Raw genomic sequence first — 27,870 nt, forward strand, 5'->3', positions numbered from 1 at the left:
CCATACACATTATTTTCATGGTCCCACCCCCACCGGGGTCCATGCACCTTATTTGCATAGTCCCACCCAATTATCATGTGGGGGTTACAAGACCATGCATAGCTAGAAGAGCCATATTAAGTAATTCACTGCATCACATTGAGCAATCTAGTGAGTCATCCCAGTGGAATACTTCTTTAGACAATGTTATTATTTCCAGAAATAATAAAAGGTCAGTTAAAATGGTCAAAGCACACCTCATATGTGTTATATACATTCTTTTGTAAGAATTAAATGTTTTGTAATTTAAAAAAAATTTAATGGACAAAGATACCATTTTGTTCAGGGCAATTCCAAAAGAACCCCTTTGACAGCAATATGTCAGAGGTTTGCATAGACTGTATAACAAAGACTGTTAGTGGCCTACCCAATCGATATTCATTCTCCCCTTCTTTCTTACCAATTGTCTTGTTATCTAGTGCTGTTATAACAGAAATACCACAAGTGGATGGGTTTAACAAACAAATTTATTCTCTCACAGTTTAGGAGGCTAGAAGTCTGAATTCAGGGTGCCAGTGCCAGGGGAAGGTTTTCTCTCTCTGTCAGTTCTGGGGGAAGGTCCTGTCATTCAATCTTCCCCTGGTCTAGGAGCTTCTCAGAGCAGGGACCCCATGTCCAAAGGACATGCTCCACCCTCGGCTCTTCTTTCTTGGTGGTAGGCGGTCCCTATCCTCTCTGCTCACTTCTCTGTTTTAGATCTCAAAAGAGATTGACTCAAGATACAGCTTAATCCTGTAGGTTGTGTTCTGCCTCATTAACATAACTGCCTCTAATCCTGCCTCATTAACATCATAGACATTAAGATTTATAACACATAGATAATCACATCAGATCACAAAATGGAGGACAACCACACAATACTGGAAATCATGGCCTAGCCAAGTTGACACACATTTTGGGGGAACACAGTTCAATCCATAACATTCCATACTTTTGCCCCCCAAAGTTCATACCCTTGCACATGTAAAACACATTCACCTCATCATATCATCCCAAAAATCTTAAATCAACTCCAAGTCCAAAATCTCATCTTCTGCAAAATCCCTCTTCATCTGTGAAATCTAGAATACAAGTTACCTGCTTCCAAGTTACGATGGTGGAACAGGCACAAGGTAGATATTTCCATTACAAATGGGAGAAACTGGAAGGAAAGAAGGGATAACAGGCACTAAGCAATTTAGCAGAACACATTATATTAGCTCTGAAGGCTTGAAAATAATCCTCTGTTCTCTGAGATCACTTACATAATTGCCCGGCCCTCCAGATTCTGAGTGTTGGCCACACTCTGGATTCTGGGTGGAGGCCCCTCAGCCCTGGGCTTCAGCTCCACCTTTGAGGCCCACTGGGACAGCACTCTGTTCCCTAGAATTTGGATGGCCCCGTTCTCCTAGTCCGTCTGAGTGGCAACCCTATCATTTCAGCTCCAGAAGGCCCCGTTCTTCTGCCCTTGGGCATGGAAGCCCCACCCCCTCAGCACTAGGCAGTGGATCCAGCCCCATCCCCCTGGCACTTGTGAATGGCTGCCTCACATTTTGGAACTAATTCAGTGAAGATCTGACTCTTTGAAACCTAGGAGGCTGTGCCCCCACCCTTTGAGACCCAGCAGGCCATGGCTTCACCCTTTGAGATCCCAGAGGTTGTGGTCCCACCCTTTGAGACTGAGGCAGCTCTGTTTCCTGTGCTCCTTGTTCCTTAAGATTCTGCTTCCTGGTTCCTTGGCCTCTCAGCCCCTCGGGCCTCTTGAGCTGGCCCAGCATCTGCCATGCTTGGGCAAGTTTTCCAGAGCTCTTTAACTCTACCAGTTAAGTACCTGAAGTCACCCCATTCTGCCAGTAAACCTCAGCCAGAAGGCACATAGCTCTCTCATTCCATGGGTTGGCAAGCCTGGCTCCACCAAAAATTGCCTGGAGGCACCCCACTCCACCAGGGGCCACCGGCCTCCTGCCTGAAGCATGCAGCTGTCTTGCTCCGTGGGTCACTCTCGCATCATTTTGCACTGGTCTCCTGGTTCTGCTACTGCTGTTTCTCTTCTGCTGCTTCTCACCGTTTGCACCATTTCCAGTGTTACAGCTCTCCTCACTTCCTTCTGAGCCCTCATGAGATTTGTCTTTGATGTCCATAATTCTACCAACAGTCTCTTTGAGGCAATATAGATTTTTACTATTAGGCACTTTAAAACTCTTCCAGCCTCCATGCATTCAAATCCACTTCCACATTTAGGTATCTGTTAGAACAGCAACCACTCTTCATACTAAATTCTGTCTTAGTTATCTAGTGCTACTATAACAGAAATATCACAAGTGGATGGCTTTAACAAGCAGAAATTTATTCTCTCACAGTCTAGGAGGCTAGAAGTCCTAATTTGGGGTGCCAGTTCGAAGGGAAGACTTTCTCTCTCTGTCAGTTCTAGGGGAAGGTCCTTGTCATCATTCTTCCCCTAATCTAGAAGCTTCTCAGTGTAGGGACCCTGAGTCAAAAGGATATGCTCTCCTCCTGGCTCTTTTTTCTTGGTGGTGGGAGGTCCCTCTCCTCTCTGCTCACTTCTCTCTTTTAGATCTCAAAAGAGATTGACTCAAGGTACAACCTAATCCTGTAGATTGTGTCCTGCCTCATTAACATAACTGCCTCTAATCCTGCTTCATTAACATCATAGACATTAGGATTTATAACACATAGATAATCACATCAGATCACAAAATGGAAGACAACCACACAATACTGGGAATCATGGCCTAGCCAAGCTGACACACATTTTTGAGGGACACAGTTCAATACATAACACTAATATAGACCCCAAACTATATTTTCTAGCTTCCTTGCAGATAGAAATATTCTGTAAACAGAAGACATTTGGTGGATCTTCTGGTAAAGATCTTTAAAGGAGGGCAGAGTCACCTGCCACTCATATTTTGCCATGAACCTTCCCCCAATATGTTATACTGGAGAGAAGGCTGTCATCTTGAGATCATGAGGTGACAAGCACGCCCTAAAGATGAGTGACTGGAAGAATGAAAGAAACCTGGGTCACTGGTGTCATGAAGCACTGTCATACCATTTTTGGACTCTCTACTTCTGGACTTCTTGTTTGTTGAGAAAAACAAAATCCCTAATTTGCCTTAAGATACTTTTGTGGAACTTCTGATGTACTCAGCCAAATAAATTCCAAGTTGATAGAAATTCTTTTATATAATAAAGAGGAGCCCTGGTAGTGCAGTGGCTAGGAGCTAAGGCTGCTAACCAAAAAGTCAGCAGTTCGAATCCAGCAGCTGCTCTTTGGAAACCCTATGGGATAATTCTACTCTGTCTGATAGGGTCACTATGAATCAGAATCAACTTGATGGCAACAGTTTTTAGTGCTTTAGAAGAAAATCATGAAAAGGAAGATTCCAGGAGATGGGGACTGGGAAAACAAAGAAAGGAGTAATGAAAAGCTTAAAGGGGCACAGAATGCCCAGGGCTTACACCAGGTTTATTGAAACTAAACTAACTCCAGATTTTATCTGGTGGTGAGTGGAGTGGTCAAGATCAGCTTGGAAACCAAGTGGAGTTTTGCCAATATGCTGAAGTTACCAAAGCCTGCAGGTGAGCAGAGCTGGGGAAAATAGTGGCTAACCAGTTGTCTTTGTTATCTAGTGCTGTTATAAGAGAAACACCATAAGTGGGTGGCTTCAACAAACAGAAGTTTATTCTAGTAGGCTAGAAGTCCAAATTCATGTCAGCTCCAGGGGCTTTCCCTCTCTGTTGGCTCTGGGAGATGGTCTTTGTAATCAGTTTTCCCCAGTCGAGGAGCTTCATGTTGCAGGGACCTGGGTTCAAAGGAAGAGCTATTCTCCTGGCTCTTTTTTTTTTTTTTTTTTTGGTGGTATGAGGTCCCCATGTTTCTCTGCTAACTTCTCTCTTTTATATCTCAAAAGAAATTGACTTAAGATACAACCTAATATTGTAGATTGAGCCCTGCCTCATTAACATCACAGAGGTAAGATTTACAACACATAGAAAAATCACATCAGATGACAAAATGGTGGACAATCACACAACACTGGGAATCATGGCCTAGCCAAGTTGGCAGATATTTTGAGGAGACACAATTCAATCCATGACACCAAGGAAGAGCCCCAAAAGAGTGTCTTCATCTGCAAAGTGGTTTTTTTTTTTTTTTTTTAAAGAATTGAATTAATGAATGCATGGAAAGTTCACAGAATTGTGCTTGGCACATATCAAGTGGTCTATAAGTATTGTTGTTGTTAGGTCCCATCCGACTCATAGCACCGTATGTACAACACAACAAAACACTGCCTGATCCTGCACCATCCTCACAATTGTTGTTATGCTTGAGCCCATTGTTGCATCCACTGTGTCAATCCACCTTCTTGAGGGTCTTCCTCTTTCGCTGACCCTCTACCAAGTATGGTGTCCTTCTCCAGGAACTGATCCCTTCTAATAACATGTCCAAAGTATGTGAGATGTAGGCTGACCATCCTTGCTTCTGAGGAGCATTCTGGTTGTACTTCTGCCAAGGACAGATTTATTTGTTCTTTTGGTAGTTCATGGTATGTATAATATTCTTCGCCAGCACCATAATTCAAAGGCATCAATTCTTTGGTCTTCCTTATTCATTGTCCAGTTTCACATGCATATGAGGCAATTGAAAACACCATCACTTGGGTCTGGCGCACCTTAGTCTTCAAGGTGACATCTTTGCTCTTCAACACTTTAAAGAGGTGTTTTGTAGCTGATTTGCCCAATGCAATGAATCTTTTGATTTCTTGACTGCTGCTTCCATGGGTGTTAATTGTGGATCCAAGTAAAATGAAATCCTTCACGACCTCAATCTTTTCTCCGTTTATCATAATGTTGCTTATTGGTCCAGTTGTGAGGATTTTTGTAATCTGTACCGAAGGCTGTATGTAGTCTTTGATCTTCATCAGTAAATGCTTCAAGTACTCTTCACTTTCAGCAAGCAAAGTTGTGTCATCAGCAGAACCCAGGTTGTTAATGCATCTTCCTCCAATCTTGATGCTCTGTTCTTCTTCATATTTGCTCAGCATACATATTGAATAAGTATGGTGAAAGGATACAACCCTGATGCACACCTTTCCTGTCTTTAAACCACGCAGTATCCCCTTGTTCTGTTCAAACAACTGCCTTTTGATCTGTGTACAGGTTCCTCATGAGCACAATTAAGAGTTCTGGAATTCCCATTCTTCACAATGTTATCCATAATGTGTTAATGACCCACACAATAATATAAAAAATATATATATATATTTATATTATTAAGTATTAGCAATTATCACTTCATCATTAGTATTACCATTGATCATCAACACTTAGTAGGAAGAGACCCCACAATCAATCTGTATTGATAGAGGGTGGGAGAAGGGTAAATCTCAATCTGAGACCCTAACCATGGTAGGCAGCTCTGAGTATCAGGGGTTCTCATACAAACAAAGCAGGTGCTGGGACAGGGAAGATCCAAGGTAGGGGAGAAAGGTGTAAAAAGATAGGGGGACAGGATACCCATGACAAACAGAGCCTGTTTGACACTCTTGCCAGACCTGCTTATGGTTATAGAAGAACACATCTACCAGTAAGTAAAGAGTAAGCAATGAAGAACACATCTACCAGTAAGTAAAGAGTAAGCAATGAAGAGACAGGCTTTTCAATCTTGAGGAAGTACGATACTCAGGACAACTCAGAATTTAACAACAGCTCTGGATTAAGAAGATGTAGTAATCTCTGGGGACATCTAGGTCAATTGGCATAACAATGTTCTATACTCTACTTTGATGAGTAGTATATGGGGTCTTAAATGCTTGCGAATGGCCATGTAAGACACAAGTACTGTTTTCTTACCATCTGGAGCAAAGGAGAGTAATGAAAATCAAAGACTGAGGGAACAATTAGTCCAAAGGACTAATGGATGACAGGAATCACAGCCTCCACTAGCCTGAGGCCAGAAAAACTAGATGATGCCTGTTTACCACTATCTGGCACTCTGACCAAGATCACAGTAGAAGGTCCCAGTTAGAGTGGGAAAAAAATGTAGAACAAAATTCAAATTCATGAAAAAGACCAGATTTACTGGTCCAAGAGAGACTGGAGGAACCCCCAAGACTATGGCCCTTAAACACCCTTCTAACTTGGAACTGAAGCCATTCCCAGAGATCACCTTTCAGCCAAATTATAAATAGGCCTATAAAATAAACAATAACACCCATAAGGAAAGTGCTCCTTAGAGCAATCATCTATATGAAACCAAAAATCCAACATCTGTGCTAAAGCAAAGATAAGAAGGCAGGAAGAGGCAGGAAAATCAGACAAATGGAAACGGGGAACTCAGGGGTGATAATGGTGAGATTACTGACACATTGCAGGATTGCAACCAAATTTCTGTATAAACTATTGAATGGGAAACTAATTTGCTCTGTAAACCTTCACCTAAAGCGTGCACATACACACACACACCAAAGAAAAGAGGTAGTAAGTTTTTTTCTTAGGTTGTTTTCCAAAAGACATTTCAAGTTCTGCAAGTGTTCTTTTTTACATTCCTATCATTGCTGGATAATGACTGTACTGTATAAAACTTGAGTTTGGTTTAGTTGATATCCCTCTGGATATCTGGGAACAACTGTTCAAGGTATAGATTCAAAGGCAGGAATAAACCTTAGAAGTCATTTTCTGTGCCAGAGAATCCTTTGGCAGGCTAATAAGGTGCGTGGATCTCTCTTCAGAATACTGTTTTCAAATGCGTAAAATAAAAACAGCATAGCAAAGGAAACCAAATCTACTGAAAAGAAAGTACCAAAATTAAAAAAAAAAACACAAATTTCTGATATAATATGTGCTTCATTATTGATGCATTAATAAGATCTAGCTGCAGATCTAGTAACTACTATACTTAAGTGCTGATCATAAATGATAAATTGAGATTCATGCAATAATTCTAATGAGACATGACAATATGAGGGATTTCCATTGGTGATAAAGTCACAGTTACTGTGAATACTACTGAGGTTTGTTTTCTGCAGTCATAATTGAAGGAATTGATAAATTCCAGTTAGACATTAGTGAATATAAAGATGCAGTTTTTTCTCATCCAGGTTCTATCCACAGACACCAGGTTGAGAACTCCTATCTAGTCCAAATTATGCTATCCCAGATTAGGAAACTGCAACCCAGTTTTTGGCCCCCACAATTTGTCCTGGCATGCAGCAAGCTAGTAGTAGATTGAACAACATATGTTCCCTTATTCCAAACTGCTTCCTGTTGACTGGAATTTCAAGGATCTAAGGTTGGAAGCAACGTATAAATGACAGAAGCCAAACTAAATTATTTTCAAACAAAAGTAAGATCTGGACATATACCATTTAATTTTCCCTTTAAAAAAAGTTCTGCTTGCTAACACAAACTGTAATCAAAACTTCCCAAGATCCAGTGAGGTCTGTTTAAGTTGTTAGCCAAATATTTTAACAATTAAGAAAATTTATCTGGTCCATTTCTTTTTTTTTTTTTTTTTTGGATATGCAAGATTTTGTCATAATTCAGTAAAGGCCCTGAGATCCGTGAGCCAAAATTCTGGAAATATATTTCTGAGATGTTCTGCCCTTTAAAAACGCATCAGTGACAGAGAAGATTATAATTAGAGCCCTTAGTCCTGTTATTGCAAAGGGAAACAAGGAAGCATCCAATAAAAGCTATCTAAATTTAAAATTATAGTTTTGGCTACTCATTAATAATAGTATAGCTCAGTTCTTCACATACTATAATGTCCCAACCGAACAGTCCAAAATGCTTATAAAATTTGGTTTATGTAGAAGAAAGCTTGGTTATAAGAAAAATATTCAAAAGCACTTCTTTCTTTGCTAATTCTGACTTTATCTTAAACCCATTTCTATCCGACTAAAAGTGACCCTTGGCTTGCTAATCTTCTAGTCAGTCAGCAGTCTTCCTCTGTTAAGAACTGTTGGAGACTCTGAAAGAACAGCATCAAATAAGACAGACAGAATCCCCACCTTCAAGCTTGTATTTTAGTCTAGGACTTCTGTGTTTGCGTAGGAGGAGTTCTAATTAAATAGAACCCAGCTAGGTGTGACTAGGCCTCATTCTTTTCTTCCACACCTGGTCATTTCTGCTAACCTGCAAGGTAAAGATAGAGAATGAAAATGGGGGAATCAAGAAATTTAATCCTATTTCTCTTCTGCCTGAATAAAGGCCTAGAGTAAACTCCACCTACTAATGTCTGTACTGGAGAGATAGGGGCAGAATGGGCTCACTTTCATTTCATTTTGCCAGATGATTAGGAAGATGCAAGATGACTAGGAAGAGTTACCAATCTCTTTGCTCAGTGTCGCCTGCCTTGCCAGTCACTCCCAAACCAAACTCATACCAGAAGGTGATGGAAGCATTTAAACATTTTAAATGAAGGGTCAGGTAGACATTATAAGGGTGGTATAATGTGAAAGGAACAGAAATAATGCCTTGGTCTAACATACTTCTTCCCATGTAGCATGGGGAGGAGGCTCTATAGACGTAGGCCTTTTGCTTGAGCGCCTCTTAAGGTGCTCTCCTCACTCCCCTGCTTTCCCTGGGCATCTTCCTCTTATCTTCATGTCTGCTTCCCAGTCTTGTGTCCTATTTTCTCTCAGGGAAAGAGAGCTACCTCCCACTAGGGTTTCTCAGGCTGTGGCCAGGTACGAATGAAATCTTTCCTCTGCTCAAGCCCTGTCAACTTGGGGTGGTTGGGCTCTGAGAACTTCTTGAGTTAGGGACATGGCAGAGGCTGGTTCACGCCCAGGCCCCACAGCAAGAGCTAGGGCTCATCTCCTCACTAGTTCCCTCAGAGGAAAAACACCTTGGCAAAGCAAGCATTTTCTTCCTAAGATGGCACAGTCTAGCCTCACATGAGAGAAATATATTCCTCCCGTTAACATGGGTCTGACGGTGTTCTTTTCAAAACAGTAAGCCTGGCTTTATTTCACTAAGGAGCATTTGACCACTTCCTGAGCCAGGCTTACATCATGAGTCACAGTGCCAGCTGTGAATGGCTTTATCTTTGCTATTCAGGACAGTTTTCTGATCCCCACATCTCTTGTCTAGTAAAGGGGAAGAAAAGAAGGTGTCTGAGCTCATCCCTCCTGCTGTTGATTTTCTTTTGCTTCACATATTCCTCCTTTCACAGTATGTGTTAAGAAAGCACAAAAAAAATTAAGTGGAGCTAGGGAAACAGCGGCTGGTGAGAGTATTTTTCCAGAGGCCCTGCAGGAATCAGCTGGTTTGCACAAAGGATTTAATTGGAGAGAGTCTAATAAAGGGGCTATTTACAGAGGTTTTTGTAGAGTTAAGGGAACCCAACAAGGAACGGTGAAGACTAGGGACAACCAACAGCAAGAAGCCAATACTAAAAGGAAGATGGTGTTACTGGGCCCCTGTGAGAGGTGCAACTGTGTAAAGGGGCCACTTGAAAGTAACTGTGGCGAAGACAATGCAGCCACTGCAAAAGCCATGACATGGTAAAGAGGTGCAGGGGAACAAACAGATTGACCTCGCTCCTCCTGCCTGCTAATCTGCTGCCAGTGTGGCCCATTGGCCAAACCCAGTTAGAAGCCAGAGAGCAAGAAACCCAGGCGATGCAGTCTGCAGACATCAGCCTTTCAGGGCACAAAGCAAGGCAAAGACGGGTGGAGAAGGCGGGGGCAAACAGAGTAACCGACACATGGTGAATATCGGAAAGTTTAAAAAATACTCCACTTAATCCCACAAAGCAAACAACTATGTGGGCTTATGTGTGCATCAAAAGTAAATACTACTACTTTTTGGAATTTCAATAAAGAGACGGCATAGAGAGCATCTGGTTTCCCATCGCACAATGCATGGGGTTTAGATTTTCTTTCCCTACCCTTTCACATCTTATCTCCTTACTCTACATTCTACGTTTGTGTCAGAGGCAATAAAAATCTGTGTCAATGTGTACGTATTTCTAGAATCACAGATTTTTAGGAAGGCCATCTTGTTGCAATGATCCACCCCTCCCCCCTTTCCAAACACTCTCCTCCACTCACACATCAGGAATTCTTTCGATGGCACTGCTGACAGGTTATCTAATCTGGTTAAATACTTCGGAGACAAACTGTTTACAATCTCCTGAAGGAAACTTGCATTATTGAGCAACTCCAAAATATTTCTTAACTCTAAACCAAGTCTGCTTCCCTATAATCTGCAGCCATTAGTCCTAGCTCTGCCCTCTGGAGTAAAGTAGCAAAGCAATGACTAATCAAAAGCTAGAAGTCCAAGCAAAACATTCTTGAAAAGGTTATGAAACTCCTGATATAGCTCCAGCATTTAGCAAGAGAACTGAACCCAGGCTTTTGATCTGTCTTCCAGGTTCTCCACTAACTTGCCAACATCTCATCTAAATTCAGGGTGTTCCATGTGGGGTCTGCCCAGCACAGGACAGTGGGTCTGGTTATTCCCCTTGATTTGAATGCCATGCTTCTATGAGTGTAACCCAGGAGTGTGTTTACTTATCTAGAAAAACACTGCACTGTTGGCACACAATGACTTGGTTATTGCTAAAACTCCCCAGTTGTTTTCACATGAGCTTCTATTTAGTCAGGCATCCCTTGTGCAGGACTTGTGTGATTTTTTAAAATCTAATATATCTGCAGGCATTTATATCTCTTGTGATTTTCTACTTCCCCACCTGAATTGTGAATTCTTTCAGCACAGCAATGTTCCATTTTTACATCCTCTGTACCTAGCACTGCAACTGATACGTAATAGGTATTCAGCAAGTCTTTATTCGATTAAACTAATTATTGAATTAGATTTTCTTATTTCAACCCCAGATTCCATTCTCAAGATAACTTTGAGTCTTGATTTAGCCATTAGTAATTGTGATATTCCTACATGTTTTATGCCATCTATAAATGCGATAAATACAATGGTTGACTCTAAATAATTGATCTGAATTAGAGACCATGGCTTGGTGCTCTGATAAGAGTATCTTCTTCCTAAATTTGCAACCGGCTTATTAAAGTGTTTAAACCAAGGCATTTAAGTCTCTCTGTTCCCCTTCTTTAAGATGAAACATTAGGTCTTACCATCTGCTTTTTAAAGATCCTTGATAAGGATCAGATATTACAGTTTTTAATATATTTACATCATATAATTTTATATTAAATAAAACCCTGCAATGATTCCTAAATTTATACTCAAATTCTGTTATCTGTAAACAAATTATTATTTTAGAACTGTAAATCACAGACTTAATATATCACCTGTATTCAATGGGTTTGGATACTGTTTTGCTATTCTGCTCTTAAAAAGTCACACCAACATTTATAAAAAAATTTCCTCTTTTTAGTGACAAGTTTGTCAAAGTTAGGTCCTTAAAGGGAAACTTGAAAGTTTAAATTCCCTCAGTTTAGCTTATAACTTCAAGTCAACTCAACATCATCTGTACCATTTGGTCATGTTTTCATTCTCCTGAGGTGTTTTATTAAATGGGGTCTGGAATCCTAGATTCTCATTTGCTGCTATGGAGCAAAATCAACTCAAGACTGAAGTGAAAGTGTTGGGTCAAAAAGGTGAGGAAGTTAACTGAGGACGAGGACTAGCCACTTTGAGGGAGAAGAATAGGGATACAACGACATTGCTGGTACAGAATTACTAGCTGAAGATCACGGAGGAAGAGAAACAGCATAAAATTGAACAGGGGATGTTTGCAGCACTCAAGAACCAAAAAAATGTCTGAAAAGAGACTACCAGGAGATTTAGTGACACTTCATGTTTATTCCTCCTGATCGACTCTCACCCTTTCCACTCTATTTTGTTCCCTGAGAGGGTGATCTGTAAGTACTACATCAACTGCCCTCTGACCTCTGACCTCTGACTGGGTCAGCCCTTGGGGAACCCTGGGTGGAGAACGGAGGCAGGAGGAGAGTGAGGTTGGACTATTTATCCCCCTGCCATTCTTTCTCCCTTCTGGCCTCAACTCAAGGCTGTAGCAGCTGTCAGAATTCCTTTTCTACACAGTTCTCTCTCTTTCTCTCTCTCTGGATTCCGGTAACTCTTTCCCCTTCAGGCCTGGTTACTGCATAACCCTTGTGGTTTCCCCACACCCTGCACACATCTTTGTAAATAGTTCTTTTTTTTTTTTTTTAATTAAATCACCCAGTTGGAGTGCTTCATCTGTTTCCTGGCAGGATCCTGACAGACACTCAGTATTCCATTAATCTCCAAGAAGTGTTTTTGAGTAATTACTATATGACAAAGAGGAATAAAATGGCAAACTGGAGTTAATGCTCCTCAAGGGGCAGCCTGGGGAGGGGGGACAGCCACAGGTACACATCACTATAATACGTCTTGGTCAGTGATGCCGGGAGGCACCGGATGGGGAGGTCTGTGGGGGTGTAAAATAGTCAGGGGCATGGCCTAACTCACAGGTTTCTTGGTAGAGATGAGTTTTAAAGTCGGGCAAATTTAGAGGCAGAGATGTGGATAGGGAGAAGTCAGGAGCTGAGAGAGAAGCTTATTGCCAAGAATATTCCAGGACAGTCAGGTAGGCTGGGTCAGGTGACAGAAAGCCTTGTAGGAGGGGCAGCGCTCCTCTTCCATTTGCTTACTTTCTGTCTCCACCAGGGGAAAAACGATGACACAGGTGAAGTCTGCAGCTTCTCACTGTTAGCCCTTAATCCCTGTCCCACCACCGAGGCTTGACACATACTTCCTTGCTCTAAAACCTGGCCCTTTTCATTGAAAATCACCCTCACATACTTCATGAACATTCAGTGGTCTTTCAAAATGGCAACAAGACAATCTGGTAAACTGGTACTTGGAGTTAAGTTACCAGGAAAAGGCAAGAAGTGAACACCCCCAAATGGATTCTAGAAGACCGGCATGATTAAAAAAATATGATTAGGAGCCTTTTTTTCTTTAAAAGTAACAGATGCCACTGACACTTTTCATGTCCAATCAAGAAGGGGAAGAAGTCAGAGAGCAAGCTTCACTTCATCAAGGTGGGGCTTTGGTGCAAATAAGGTCAGGCATAAGAGCACTTTTAAGGTCTATTTTATCACTTTATAGGCAGGTCCAGGGTCCAGGAGGTGCTTGTCTTTCATCTTTAGACTGCAAACTGAGTAGTTTCTTTGCTGCTGTTGTTGTTAGGTGCCCTGGAGTCAGTTCCGACTCTTTGCGACCCTGTCTGTACAACAGAAGTAAACACTGCTAGGCAAGGCCAAGTCCACTGCTGCCCCACAGTACACTACAGGCTCCTCCTTGGCACATCCTTGGCATCAAAGACAGTCAATCCCCTAGGACCGGGGCTCAGGAGGCTTCCTTAATCAAAATCATGCGTACACACATCCCCATCCAAAGGGTCCCTCTCTTCTGTTAACCAAGAGCTCGCACCACTGCCCTACTCAGCACACGCCCCCCCCCCACCCCCGCACCACCACCACACACATGCGCGCAAATAAGGAAGAGACCGGATTGTTCAGAAAAAGTTGGAGCTAGGAAATTATCTGAACAAATAACTGAACGGTTACTTAAACCCTCAGCGACCCGGATGTCTGGGCCAGGGAGCGGGCCCCGTACAGTGAGAGCTCTCAGCTGCCAAAGATGCCTAGGGTGGGGCCGTTTCAGAGCAAGTGGCCAGTGCCCACCCCCAGGAGGCCCATCCCCAGCAGGCCGGCGAGGAAACCCGCGGGCCCCACCCCCTAGGCGGAGACAGCTCCAAAAAGTCTTCGCCCGGGTCGCGCCGCCAGGCTAGTATCCAGAGGCTGCCGCCGCCTCGCCGAGTTCCTGTGGCTGCCGCGGCGCGGAGTATGGGGCGCTGATGGCCATGGAGGGCTACAGAGGCTTCCTGGGGCTGCTGGTGTCCGCGCTGCTGGTCGGCTTCCTGTCCGTGATCTTCACTCTCATCTGGGCTCTCCACTACCGGGAGGGGCTCGGCTGGGACGGGACCGGGCTCGAGTTTAACTGGCATCCGGTGCTCCTGGTCACCGGCTTCGTCTTCATCCAGGGCATCGGTACTGGGCACCTCCTGGGGCGCGGCGGGGAGGACGGTGCGGGCCGGGGGTCCCCGACCGAGAAGCGACAGCCTGGGGCTGACATGGATGAGCGAGGGGTGAGGGTCGGGGAGCTCGCCAGGGGACCCAGTAAGCGGTGCGCGGCGGCGGGAGGGAAGTGGGCGCACCCCCTCCCCCGCCCCCCGCCAGCGCCGGGGGTCGAGAGGCCCTGACAGAGGCCAGGTTCGAACCGACGGGGACGAGCGCGGGAGTTGCTGCTCTGGGCGGGGCGCGCGAGGGCCCGGGGATCATGGTGAGGACGCGCCGAGGGGTCCGCTGGACGCAGAGGCGGAGAGGGCCTGCAGGAGCGGAGTTGGACGCCGGCCGGCCGGCCCCACTTGGTTAACTCCTTGCAGCAAGTGGGTGGGACGCCTTTGAGGCGCACTAGCGACACCAGCAAGAGAGATGCGTGTGTGCAGCGCAGCCGGGCCGCTTTCGGCCTCCTGCCACCTAAAATCGCCCTCCGGCGGAGCGATCTCGCGGAAACAATCTTTTAGCCGAGGCCTTTCTTTGCAGTTGCTTTCAGAACTGCAAATTAGGAAAGGAAGGCAACGGGGAAAAAATGCAGAGACAAGTCATTGCCTTGTCTTGTAACATCCTCAGATTTGCTTTGTGTAAAGGCGCAGGCCAGTCAGTACCCAGGGTGAGTAACGCATCCGCACCAGTTTTCACTCCTTCTGAAGCATTAAACTGTTAGGACTCCAAAGGGTGTTTCACTGCCCTGCTTGTCATTGGACAGTCTTGAATCCAACTTGTTTATGTAGCTGTCCACTGGCGAAGTTCCTCTGAGGGGTTTCCTGTTGGGTGCTGGCCCGGGTCTCGGGTCTGTAGGGCCAGAGATGCCCCCAGATGCCAAGAGGGGAGCCGCGGCTGCATTGCTCCGAGATGCTTCTGTTCGGGACTGATTTCTCTGGGTCTTGCTGCGTCCGCGTCCTGCTGGCGATGAGCCAGTCCCCGGCCTGCATTCTTTGGGATTACGCTGAGGCGGAGGGACGGCTCCGTCGGTGACTGTTTTTGTTGTCGCTTGTGTAGAGTCTCTCAAAATGTCCCAACAGTTTCCTTCGGCTGCTCTTTGGCTAGAGGAACTTATAAGTAGTGGTGCAAGGGCCATTGATTTGTAACCGCTTTCCGAAAAATGAAGTCAAGGCCTTGGCAGAAGAAAGTTTTTAGAAAAAAGTAGAAAGAGGTGGACTGAGTTTATGTCGCAGAAAATAATGCAGAGGATGGAAAGGGTTCGGGAAGAGATGTCCACTGGCTGGAACCGGTAGCCTCGCCTCTGAGCAGGCTGCCTTTTTCCAACCAACATTCAACTCACCACAAACAAACGAACCAACGGAAAAAGGCCGACATCATTCCTAAAGAAAACACTTTTTTTTTTCTGTTTAAAATGTGTGCTGCAGCCTTCGGGTGATGTGGCTACCGTTCTTCCACGCTGGCAGGTAATGCTCAGAGGTTTTTCCCAGTCTTTCCTGGCATGCATGGGATTGGCATCAGGGCATGAGTTCCGCTGCTCATCCAAGTTATTTCGTTGCATAATTCTCACCAATTTCGCCACTAAACAAAAATGAGAAAAACACGTTCAAGTTCCAAAAGCTGTCACCAGAAGCACACTTTCCTCATGGTGGAACCATTAAGTGTGGCCAGAGCAGTCAACACCTTCTGTTTGCTCAGAGTAGGAATAGTCAGTTCTTCAGAGCACCTTGTAATACCAAGAAACTTTCCACACATTCTGGAATGTTCTCTTCTCAGAATTCAGGGTAAAAGAAATACGGGTGATATGACTTATCGCCTGAGTTACCAAAGAGCACAGAGTCACAGAATAATGGCTAACATTTAAGTGCTTTCAGTGTGTCCATTATGTGCATTATCTCACAGGTACGTAAGAGTAAACTGAGGCACACAGCAGTTAAGTAATTTACTCAAGGAAGTAGAATGAGTCTCTTCAGTGGCCTTATTTTCAAGGTCCGTTTCTTTGCTTTTATGACAATATACTTATTTTCTGCAAAACATTCTTTTTAGAGAAGTAAAAGCTTTTTCTAAAATACGCCTTGAAGGTCTTCATTCATGTTAGACTTCAGTACAGTTTTCCTAAGAGTTTTTCTAATTTTCCTAAACTTTGAACTTTTCTTATTCTGTTTATACATATTTTGGGGCAAAAATATGAAAATAGGTATTTTGAAAATTTTCATTTGCTGCTTTCATGCAAACCTTGTTTTCTTTAGGCTTAGTTCCTGTATTTGTATTAATGCCCAAGTATTTGTCCTGTCAACATTACCCATTCTGTTTACTATTTGGATCCTGGATTTGCAAGGCACTTTAATTACATAACACATTTAATTGACATTAACATAAATTTTTACAGACATATAGACACATGCATAGTTCTCCCCACTGCTTCCAAATCTTGACCCACCTCCAACTCCTCACCCCAAGCAAGAGGAGGGCTCCAGTGGAAGAACTTGTCGTTGAGTGCCATCGAGTCGATTCCAACTCATAGCAACCCCATGTGACAGAGTATGACTAACTGCCCTATAGGATTTTCTAGGCTGTAATCTTTATGGGAGCAGATTGCCAGTTCTTTCTCCCTCAGAGCTGCTGAGTGGGTTCAAACCACCAGCCTTTTGGTTAGCAGCCAAGTGCTTAACTGTTACGCCACCAGGACTAGGAGTGAATAATTGACTTTATAGACTGGGAGGAAAACACACACGTTACAGACTAGCCACGTTAGAGCAGACTTTTACTGTGTGTTATTGTTTCAGGGAGGAAGATTTATTTCAGATCTGTAATAATGAACATGATGTAATGGAGTTCTTCTGTGATACACAAACTATTTGGAGGTGAGGAAAGGAAAGCTAAAGTCACAGTTATTACTGTAAGCCTAAAATGCCTTACAAATGCAATATACATACAGTAAACAGTATTTGAAACTATATGAAGACAAGAATGAGTCCTTTCAAACACGTTTAAGAAGCTCGCTCTGAAGAAAGCAAGAATTACATAAAAATTACAAAATAAAAATCTCCCCCTCTCTCTCTCTTTCTATACCCACTCCCACACACAAACACGCATGCACACTCCAAGTGTATTTTAGAGAACATATGTACTCCAAAAAAAGTACAACAGACTATGGGAAATCTAAAACTAAAATGTAAAATCTACTCGGAAATCTAGGTAACAGACTCTGACATGAATAAGGAAGAGTTTCAAAGAGAACTTTAGAAGAGGCTTTGTGCTTCTCTAAAAGGAATGTTTCACAAGAAATAAATATACTGCCAGGAAATCAGAGAAACAAATCTTGAAAAGAAGTCCACAGAAAAGACGCTCTCAACGTGGCAGTTGACCTTTTAAAAGGTTCAGTAAGCTGGAATGTGTTCTTTAGTAAAAGGTAGAAAATTCAGGTGTCTCAATTTAGCAAAAAGACGTCTTGGCAACTCTGTTCTACTTACTTTCTCACGTGTAGACCTGCTTCTGTTATATAAACCGAAGGAAGAGAAACCGAATAGTATAATGATCTCAGGTTGGTTTTGTGAAAGAACGTAACTGCATTTAAGTAACATTTAAAATAAGAGAAAGAAATTAAGAGTAGGTCTAAAAAGGCAGTTGAGATAGCCTATTAATGTGTCTCAATATGACCAAATTCCAAGACTACTACATTTGAAAGGGTCTTGGGGTAAAACCTGGCAAGTAAGATACCCAGACGCTCATTTCAGAAAGTGACCCAAATACTACTCCAAAACCAGACTTGGACACACCATTGATAGGAAGCCTATGAATCTTAGGGAAATGAGGGTTTTTACAAAGCAGTAAGAGAGAATTCAGGGTACTCAAAACGCAATTCCCTTTATAATGTAATTATTTTGCTCACTATTACATCTCTAGCACCTAAAATAGCACTAGAATTGACACATGGTAGCCCGAAAATGGTTCCTGAATGCGTTAGGTGATCGTTTATGTACCATAGTTAGTTAGGAACAAAATGCAACTTTACTGCTGCTCATTTGTGAAGATAAAAGCAGCTTCTAACATAAAAGGTCCCCCGTCCCGTGCTCCCCTCCCATGATTCTCCTGAGCAGAATTCTCAGAACCACTGGCTTAGTCAACCTCAGGGAAGAATGGGCATCGTATCGCACTGGAAATGAATCTTTGTTCTAGGGCCTAAATCTCAGTAGAAGGTTAAATACTCTCTGTGCTCCCTCTTACCTACCCAAGGACATCACTTAAGCGATTCTCTCTTCTTTCTTTTGCATCATTAAATTCTTCCCCCATTAGATTATTTCCAATATGTCATAATTTTTATTATATTTTAAAAAACCACACTCTTGACCCCATACCCTCCTCCAGCTACTGCTCCATTTTTCTGCTCCCCTTACTATAAAACTTTTCACATGTTTTGTCTACACCTGGTGCCTCTAATTCCCCGCCTCCTATGCTCTCTTGGACCCACTTCGGTCAGGAGTTCACCCCACTGCTCTACCACGGTTGCTCTTAACATAGTAACCAATGGTTTCCACACTGCTAATTCCAATGGCCAATTCTCAGTCCTCATCTTTCTTGACTAGAAGGCAGCATTGGATATAATTGATTCCTTGCTCCTCCTTGGAACACTTTCTACACTTGGCTTCCAGAACACCCCCTTCTCTTGGTCCTTCTCTCCTCACTGCCTACTCCTCCTGGGGTCAACTAAACATTCAGACCCATAAGACTACCAAGACCATACTGGGCACTAGTCTACTCAGAAGGATGTAGGACAGGAACTAGAACTTGCCAGCAGTCAGCATCAGGCATGCCTCCTTAGTGGGCATCCTTGCAGCAACAGGCTACATGAGCAGTACACGTAGCCCTCAGAAGCTCTCCTCTCCCAGGTGACTGCTCAGGCACCAGGATATGAGATCCACACTGGGGTGGTGGTGGAGGCAAGGCTTAAAACCTCCATACCCACAGAAGCCAATATCTCTTGTAATACTCTGTAGGCTTGGTTTCCAGGGTCCCTGTAAGATATGACAGTTGCTAGTGTTACTGCTCTCTGGGGAGCCCAAAATATGGTATTCCCATCAGGTATTTACAGATTTTTCATTGTTCTTTCCAGTTCAGAAACAGTTTACTAGTCAGGGGTCATTTTGATTATAAGCAATATTGCCTAATAACATTGGTGACAAACCACCTTATCAGTTACCAGGGATCAGAGATAGTTAACAGAAGATCAGTTTCTTACTCACTATAGTGAGTGTAGGTATTTGCCTTGTTTGAGAGGTGGGCACTGAAGGGAATTAGAAAATGCCTACCCCGCTCAAAACAGCAAACCTCTACTTAGCTCTGGAGGATTGTGGCTGTGTGGGGATGCCAGCCCAAGCTTGCCAGATCTTTCCATTTTACAAGAGAATCCAGACTTAAAAAAAAAAATTGGTTCAAATGAAAAGTTAACCAGCCACAAAAACCTCCAAAACATTGTGCTGATTAAACCAAACCTAGTTCATGGCCTTCCAGTTTGAAAGTGACTGCTGCTAGGATTTTGTTTCGACTTTGTTGCGTTCTTGAATTTTCCTTTAGAAAGTAGAGTGATCTTCCTTTTTTAAAAAAAATAAATTTTATTGTGCTTTAAGTGAAAGTTTACAAATCAAGTCAGTCTGTCACACAAAAACCCATATACACCTTGCTACACACTCCCAATTACTCTCCCCCTAATGAGACACAATGAGACAGCCTGCTCTCTCCCTCCACTCTCTCTTTTTGTGTCCTTTTTGCCAGCTTCTAACCCCCTCTACCCTCTCATCTCCACTCCAGGCAGGAGATGCCAACATAGTCTCAAGTGTCCACCTGATCCAAGAAGCTCACTCCTCACCAGCATCCCTCTCCAACCCATTGTTCAGTCCAATCCATGTCTGAAGAGTTGGCTTCGGGAATGGTTCCTGTCCTGGGGCAACAGAAGGTCTGGGGGCCATGACCACCGGGGTCCTTCCAGTCTCAGTCAGACCATTAAGTCTAGCCTTATGAGAATTTGGAGTCTGCATCCCACTGCTCTTCTGCTCCCTCAGGGGTTCTCTGCTGTGTTCCCTGTCAGGGCAGTCATCGGTTGTAGCCGGGCACCATCTACTTCTTCTGGTCTCAGGATGATGTAGTCTCTGGTTCATGTGGCCCTTTCTGTCTCTTGGGCCCATAATCACCTTGTGTCCTTGGTGTTCTGCATTCTCCTTTGATCCAGGTGGGTTGAGACCAATTGATGCATCTTAGATGGCTGCTTGCTAGCGTTTAAGACCCCAGATGCCACTCTTCAAAGTGGGATGCAGAATGTTTTCTTAATAGATTTTATTATGCCAGTTGACTTAGATGACCCATGAAACCATGGTCCTCAGAACCCCACCCCTGCTGTGCTGACCTTCAAAGAGTTCAGTTTACTCAGGAAACTGCTTTGCTTTTGGTTTAGTCCAATTGTGCTGACCTCCCCACTGTGTGCTGTCTTTCCCTTCACTTAAAGTAGTTCTTATCTACTATCTAATTAGTGAATACCCCTCTCCCACCCTCCCTCCCTCTCCCTCCCCCCTCTCATAACCACAAAAGAATGTTTTCTTCTCAGTTTAAACAATTTCTCAAGTTCTTATAATAGTGGTCTTATACAATATTTGTCCTTTTGCAACTGACTAATTTCACTCAGCATAAGGCCTTCCAGGTTCCTCCATGTTATGAAATGTTTCACAGATTCCTCACTATTCTTTACTGATGCGTAGTATTCCATTGTGTGAATATACCATAATTTATTTATCCATTCATCTGTTGATGGGCACCTTGGTTGCTTCCATCTTTTTGCTATTGTAAACAGTGCTGCAATAAACATGGGTGTGCACATATCTGTTCGTGTAAAGGCTCTTATTTCTCTAGGATATATTCCAAGGAGTGGGATTGCTGGATCGTATGGTAGTTCTATTTCTAGCTTTTTAAGGAAACGCCAAATTGATCTCCAAAGTCGTTGTAGCATTTGACATTTCCACCAGCAGTGTAGAAGTGTTCCAATCTCTCCACAGCCTGAGTGATCTTCCTTTTTAAGAAAAATAGACCAAAGTCTTTTATAACTTTTTTTCTTCCTATAGAAAGTCTCTTAAAAGATCAAAACAGAATTTGATATGGCAAACTTTGGCAGCATTTTTCTAAGTTTGCTCATGTATTCATTCATTCAGTCAATTACTTCATATATATTATCCTATTCACTTAATTAGCATACAGTTATTAAGCACTTACTGTCTTGGAGCCCTGGTGGCATAGTGGTTAAAAGCTCAGCTGCTAACCAAAAGGTCAGCAGTTTGAATCCACCAACTGCTCCCTGGAAACCCTATAGGGCAGTTCTACTCTGTCCTATAGGGTCGCTATGAGTTGCAATCAACTCAATGGCAATGGGTTTAGTTTGGTTGGTTGGTATGCCAGACACTGTATAAAACAAATGAATAAGATGCAGCCCTGTCTACAAGCTGTTCCCATTTGAGTTGGTTAGAAATGACTTAACAGTTTTCTTTTAGAAATATAGGTTATACTGAGCCCTAAATATTTAGAACTAGTAAATTCAACTCCTTATTTTAGAGATCAAATGCCTGGCCAGGGTTAGACAACCAGGTGATATCAGAGCCAGTACTATTTCTAATGAGTCATAATATCTATGAGAGGCACAACAAATATGGCTGATCTTTCTAACAACACAAAATTTCCAGATATTTTTAAGTGTTTAGACAATTAATTGAAGTATTTACTTTTCATACAGGTATTTGGTATCAAGTAGCCTTTGTGAGGACTGCAGTCACTTCAAAGAGAGATGCTTCTAGTGCCAAGATGCTTGAAACACATCTTCCAAATCACTTCCTACATTTTGATTCTCCAAAGGTTTTCAGTTTCATGATATTCATGCCGTGAGACAGTTTGAATGTGCAGGCATGTTTCAAAGCTCAGATTCTCTTTGATAGCCACTCCAGGAATCTTTTCAAGAAGTTTATTTAAAGAGGGCTCTCTGCATTTTCGTTTCAACTTGATTTACAGAGTCTGGTAAACTCTTGGGTGCACAGGGTAATGAGTTGTAAAGATTGATAATCCTGTTCTGAGCATTCTACCAAGGAGGGCAAAACAATGCTTAACTTATTCAAAGAGTGAAGGAAAGTGTAATGGGCACCCTGTCTTTAGAAGTGTTTTAAAATTCCAGTATACTTCTAACTCAACAACTCATTCTTATTTAATTTTTGAATTCACTTAAAGATTACCTAAAGCTTTTAAGTGGGTCCAACTGCAGAATACTTTTTGCTTATGTGAAAGGACCATTGAGTCTTATATTAGCTAATACTTGGGTCAGTGGTACAAATTGTCTAGAGTTTCTGATTTGTGCATTTTAAAGGAAAATCTCATTTCCTGGGGAATACTGAATGAATTACTTTGCTTTATTAAGATTTATTTATCCAACACATACTGAATGCCTACTATGTGCCAGGCTACATGCTGAGTGTTGGGGATGTGATGGTAACAAGACAGACATGCTCCTGCCCTCGTGAATCATAAAATTTAATCAGAAGAACTAGAGTCAAAATGTTTTCTGTCTGCGGACATTTCTCTCCTCTGCCCAGCTCCCCTTCACATACACACTTTGACATATTCTAAATTTGCACTGCCTGCTGTAAGACAAATTTGTGTATATAAATATTTTTGTAATGGTGTACTATGGAAAGCTGGCATTGAAGTAGAGATTAATTACATCTTGGAGAATAAATATTTCTACATATTCCTGAGTTTTTATTATGCAGTTAGGGGCTGAGAAATTTTCTGATAATTAAATTCAAATTGAAGTTACTGTATTTTCCTGGGGCTGTTTACTGTTATACACTGGTATCACTTTTTGTTGTTGTTTATAACACTAATATACTACTCTACCAACGATTTTTCCTTTAACAAGATTTAAAATGTATTTCTTATATATATATGTTCATATTTCACCTCATTTTCTGGAGAAAATGGTCTTGCCAATTAAAGCCTCTAACAGAAAACTCTTGTTTTCATCACAAGTAGCTGTTTTGTACCATTTCTCCTCCTTGTGGGCTTAGGAGACCTTTTTCTTCCTTCTCACTGAACCTCAGGAATGATGTCTAGGTAAGTGCCAAACCAAAGAAGCAAGAAATATTTAAATTCCACTCTCCAGGCACTTTTTGTAACTATTGAGAATAGTTTCCTGTTTAAGAAATGTGGTTTGACTTGTTAAGGTTCCCCTTTTCTCCTGAAGTCTACCAGCTAGTTTATTTATACATTTTTATTAGTATTTAAACATAAAGCTTCTACAACTGCAACATTTTGTGGTCCTCCTTCATTTATCCAGAGAGTGTTTTGAAGCATACTCAACTCTTCAGCAGGGCCTCTGCATAGATGTAAGATGTTGAAAGCTCCATGCGCTATAAGCCATATGCCCCACTCAGAGGTGAGCCTCTCAGATCTTTACAAGGTGCCTATTTAGTTGTTGAGACTAATTGGCTATCAGGTTTGCAAGCTTACAAAATACTGTTTTAACTTTAAAACAATTACAAATTCTTGCAACCCTCAGAAAATAATATAGTACATCCCCGTGCAGTCACTACCCATATTTAAGAGATGTTAAGATTTCTGCAAACAAAAATTTATAAGCTAGAAAGTAAAGGCTGGTAGGAAGAAGGTTAGGGAAGGATGATAGATGGGAGAAGTTGGAGTAGGCACCCTGACCTACGCAGGAAATTGAAAGAAAAGATGGAAAAACTCTACACTAGAGCCAGGCACTTAACACACCAAAATTGTCTGGGCCCATCTGGATCACAGGCAAGCACCACTCATGCTCCAGAAACCCCAGAGGATTTTCCTCTTATGGTAACAGGTCAACAGATGGTATTTTATTGATGACTTTATTACTCATTAATCATTCATAAAAGATTATATCATTTCATTCATGCTATTGCTGAAGAAGGAAAGAAGTGCAAGCAATTTGAAAAACATTTGAGTAAACATAAAAGATTTAAGAATCAAGCTTCAACACTCAAAGGGGGTAGATTTTAGTTTTATAGAAAATTTGATGCATACCTCTGTGATGCCTGTAGTATTCAGAACAGTAAAAATTCACTGGGAACAGAGTGTCTTTGAATTTTTGACTTTTTTTTTTAAGTGAACTCTTTACTGAAGAACAACATACACACTGAAAAGTACCTAAATCAAGTGACACATTTTTCTAAGTGAACAAAACTGTATAACCAGCACCTTGATCAAGGAACAATGTTCCTGGTGCCCTAGAATCACCCTTGTAATCCTGTGTAACCCCTTTCAGTCATGATAACCACTCTTGACTCTTAACATCAGTTAGTTTTGATTTTGGAAATTTTTGACGTAATATGATGCAGATTGGGGAGATAAAGTTGTTACGATTGTTCATAATGTGCTTTTTCTAACAAACACATCCTGAGTATTTCCTTTTCATATGGAGATGTTCAAGTCCACTCATCTAAGATTCCAACCAGGCAGTGCTTGGAGGAGGAGGATGATGATGATGATAACCGTAACAACGGTGTTATTGTTGTGTGCTATTTTAGTTATCCAGTGCTGCTATAATAAATACCACGAGTGGATGGCTTTAAAGAGACTTACTCTCTCACAGTTTGGGAGGCTACAAGTCCAAATTCAGGGTGCCAGTTGCAGGGGAAGGCTTTTTCTCTCTTTTGGTTCTGGGGGAAAGTCCTTGTCATCAATCTTCCCCTGGTCTAGAGCTTCTCAGCACAGGGAGTGTGGGTCCAAAGGACATACTCCACTCCCAGATCTTCTTTGTTGGTGGTATGAAGTCCCTCTCTCTCTGCTCACTTCTCTCTCCTTTTAACCTCTTATAAGATAAAAGGTGATACAGGCTACCCCTCAGGGAAACTCCCCTTACATCAATTGGATCAGGGCTGTGACCTGAGTAAGGGTGTTGCATTCCACCCTAACCTCTTTAACTTAACCTAATCTTGTCTCATTAATCACAGGCTGAGGTTAGGATTTGCAACACATAGGAAAATTACATCAGATCACAAAATGGAGGACAGTCACACAATACTGGGAATCATGGCCTAGCCAAGTTGACACAAATTTTTGGGGGATGCAATTCAGTCCATAACTTGTGCTGTCAAGTCGATTCTGACTCATAGTAACCCTATAGGACAGAGTAGAACTGCCCCATAGGGTTTCCTAGGCTGTAATATTTATGGGAGCAGACTGCCAGGTCTTTTCTCCTGTGGAGTAGCTGGTGGGTTCTATGAGTCAGTGAGTTCTATGAGTCACTATGAGACAGAATCGACTCAACAGCAACAGGTTTGGTCTAATCCAGTATGACCCCATCCTAAAGGAGGACATCTGCAAAGACCCTATTTCCAAATAAGGTCACATTCCAAGGTCCCATGTGGACATGAATTTTGGGAGGATGCTAATCAACCCACTACAGGTGTCAAGCATTGGAATGGTATCAAAGAGTTGAAAGATTGACATTTTGTGCTGAAAGCTTAAAAGAGGCTGAGGTCATATCTGTTTTTGTGGGTTTGGATGTTTCTGCCTGAAAATGGACTAAATAATTCCTTAAATTTTAATGATGCTCTGAAGTTTTATATACTCAAATTATAATTATCTTTGGTGGGGAGAGGGTTCTACTTGCTAGGAATTATGAAGTATACATGATACACTGCCAATACAGTTGAATCTGTCTTCCAAGGAAGTGCGGTTGGCCCTCCATATCCACAGGTTCTGCATCAGATTCAAACAACCACGAATTGAAAATATATGGGGGAAAAAAATGTTATGTTGTTGCTGACGTGTACTCTGTAGTTGGGCCTATGATGGCTGTGTCTGTACTGAGTATGGACTTTTTTCTTGTCTGTACATGTCCTAAATAATACAGTATAACAACTATTTACACAGCATTTACTTTGTATTAGGTATTATAAGTAATCAAGAGATGATTTAAAGTATACAGGAGGATGTGCATCAGTTACATGCAAATACTGTGCCATTTTATAGAAGGAACTTGAGCATCCGAGGATTTTGGTATTCACCGGGGTCCTGGTACCAATCCCCCATGGATACTGAGGGATGACTGTATTCTTTAAACTTTTTTCAATCTGCTCACATTTCCAAATATCTAAATTTTCTCTGACATGGATGAGAGGGAGTGGGTAGAAGCAGGATATTGTCTTCAGAGCAAAAATTAATTGAATGTAGGTTAAGGTGACCATATAATCTATTGTCTAAACTACAACACTTTAAAAAACCTTTTTATTGAAGTTTAATCTACATTCAGAAAAGTATACATATAAGTATATAGCTTGATGAATCATCCCTTACTGAACACCTATGAAACCAACGCTGAGATCGAGGAGCAGAATATTAGTGTTGTTTGTTTACAGTTGCTATTGAATTGGCTCCAACTGATGGCAACCCAATGTATAACAGAATGAATCATTGCCTGGCTGTGTGCCATCTTCATAATTGTTGGTATGTTTGAGTTCGTTGTTGCGGCCATGCTGTCAGTCCATCTTATTGAGGTTTTCCCTCAATTTTACTGGCTCTCCACTTTACCAAACATGATGTCCTTTTCCATGATGCCCTTTTCCAGCGATCAGTCCCTCCTGATGGCTCATCCAAAGAAAGAGAGTTGAAGTTTCAGACAATATTCTGTTTTCACTGGCTAACTTTCATAAGTAGATCGCCAGGCCTCACTCTTCCTAGTCTGTCTTAGTCTGGAAGCTCCACTGAAACCGATCCACCACAAGTGACCCTGCTGGTATTTGAAATACTGATGGCGTATCTTCCAGCATCACAGCAACATGCAAGCCACCGCAGTACGATAGACTGACAGACAGGTGGTGGAGAATGTTACTGGTAGCCTGAAATCCTCTGTGTGTTCCCTTCCAGTTGCTGTATACTCCTTCATGAGATGAATTTTGCCTGCGCTTTCACTTTATATAAATTGTTTGTGCCTGGCTTCTTGGGATTGACATTGTGGGTTGATCCATATCATTATGTGTAGTTATAGATTATTCATTCTCACTGTTGTATATTCTCTGGTGTGGAAATATCACTATTTATTTATTCTACTGGCGATGGGCATTTGGGAAGTTTCCACTTTGGGGCTACTACAAACAGTGCTGCTAATAATATTCCAGTAGAGGTCTTTTGATGAATATATTGTATATTTCTTTTGGGCATATACTCAGGAGTGGAATTGCTGGATCATAAGGTATGCATAAGCTTAGCTTAAGTAGATACTGCCAGTTTTCCAAAGTGGTTGTTCTCATTTGCACTCTCATTAGCCAAATATGAGAGCTCTGATTACTTCACATCCTCTCCAATAATCAGTACTTTCTGTTTTTATCCATTCAGGTGGATGGTAGAGATATTTTCTTTTGGCTTTAACTTGCATTTCCCTAATGACTATTTATGAGTTGATTACTTCTCTTATGCTTATTACCACTTAGATATAATCCTTTATGAAATGTCTATTTAAACATTTTGCATATATTTCTATCATTAATCTTTCTTTTTCTTATAAAACTAACACACATCTAAGAAGGAGACAACAGGCATAAACCAGATCATAAGATCAAGAGTTTAGTTTTGGATGTATTCAGTTTGAGATATTTGGGAGGCATCTATATGGCGATGTAGAGAAAGTAGTTAGGTATGTGGGTCTGGAGTTAGGCAGCAAGTTCTGGGCTACCCGCACCCGCACCATACCCATTGCCAACAAGGCAAGTTTTGGGCTAGA

General features: G+C 42.1%; 1 protein-coding gene across 2 annotated transcripts in view; it reads left to right on the plus strand.

The window, feature by feature from the left end:
• The first annotated feature begins 13,755 nt into the window (after positions 1 to 13,755).
• Positions 13,756 to 27,870, plus strand: part of LOC126077787 (plasma membrane ascorbate-dependent reductase CYBRD1) — a 29,108-nt gene continuing 14,993 nt past the window's right edge. The window contains exon 1 of one of the 2 annotated variants that reach the window (XM_049887427.1): positions 13,756 to 14,069. In XM_049887427.1, coding sequence (XP_049743384.1) covers positions 13,877 to 14,069 — 193 coding nt within the window. In that variant the 5' untranslated portion in view covers positions 13,756 to 13,876. The remainder of the gene's footprint in view (positions 14,070 to 27,870) is intronic. The other variant, XM_049887426.1, reaches the window with a different exon arrangement.

Source organism: Elephas maximus, chromosome 6, assembly GCF_024166365.1.
Source record: "Elephas maximus indicus isolate mEleMax1 chromosome 6, mEleMax1 primary haplotype, whole genome shotgun sequence".
Classification (NCBI taxonomy): Eukaryota; Metazoa; Chordata; class Mammalia; order Proboscidea; family Elephantidae; genus Elephas; species Elephas maximus.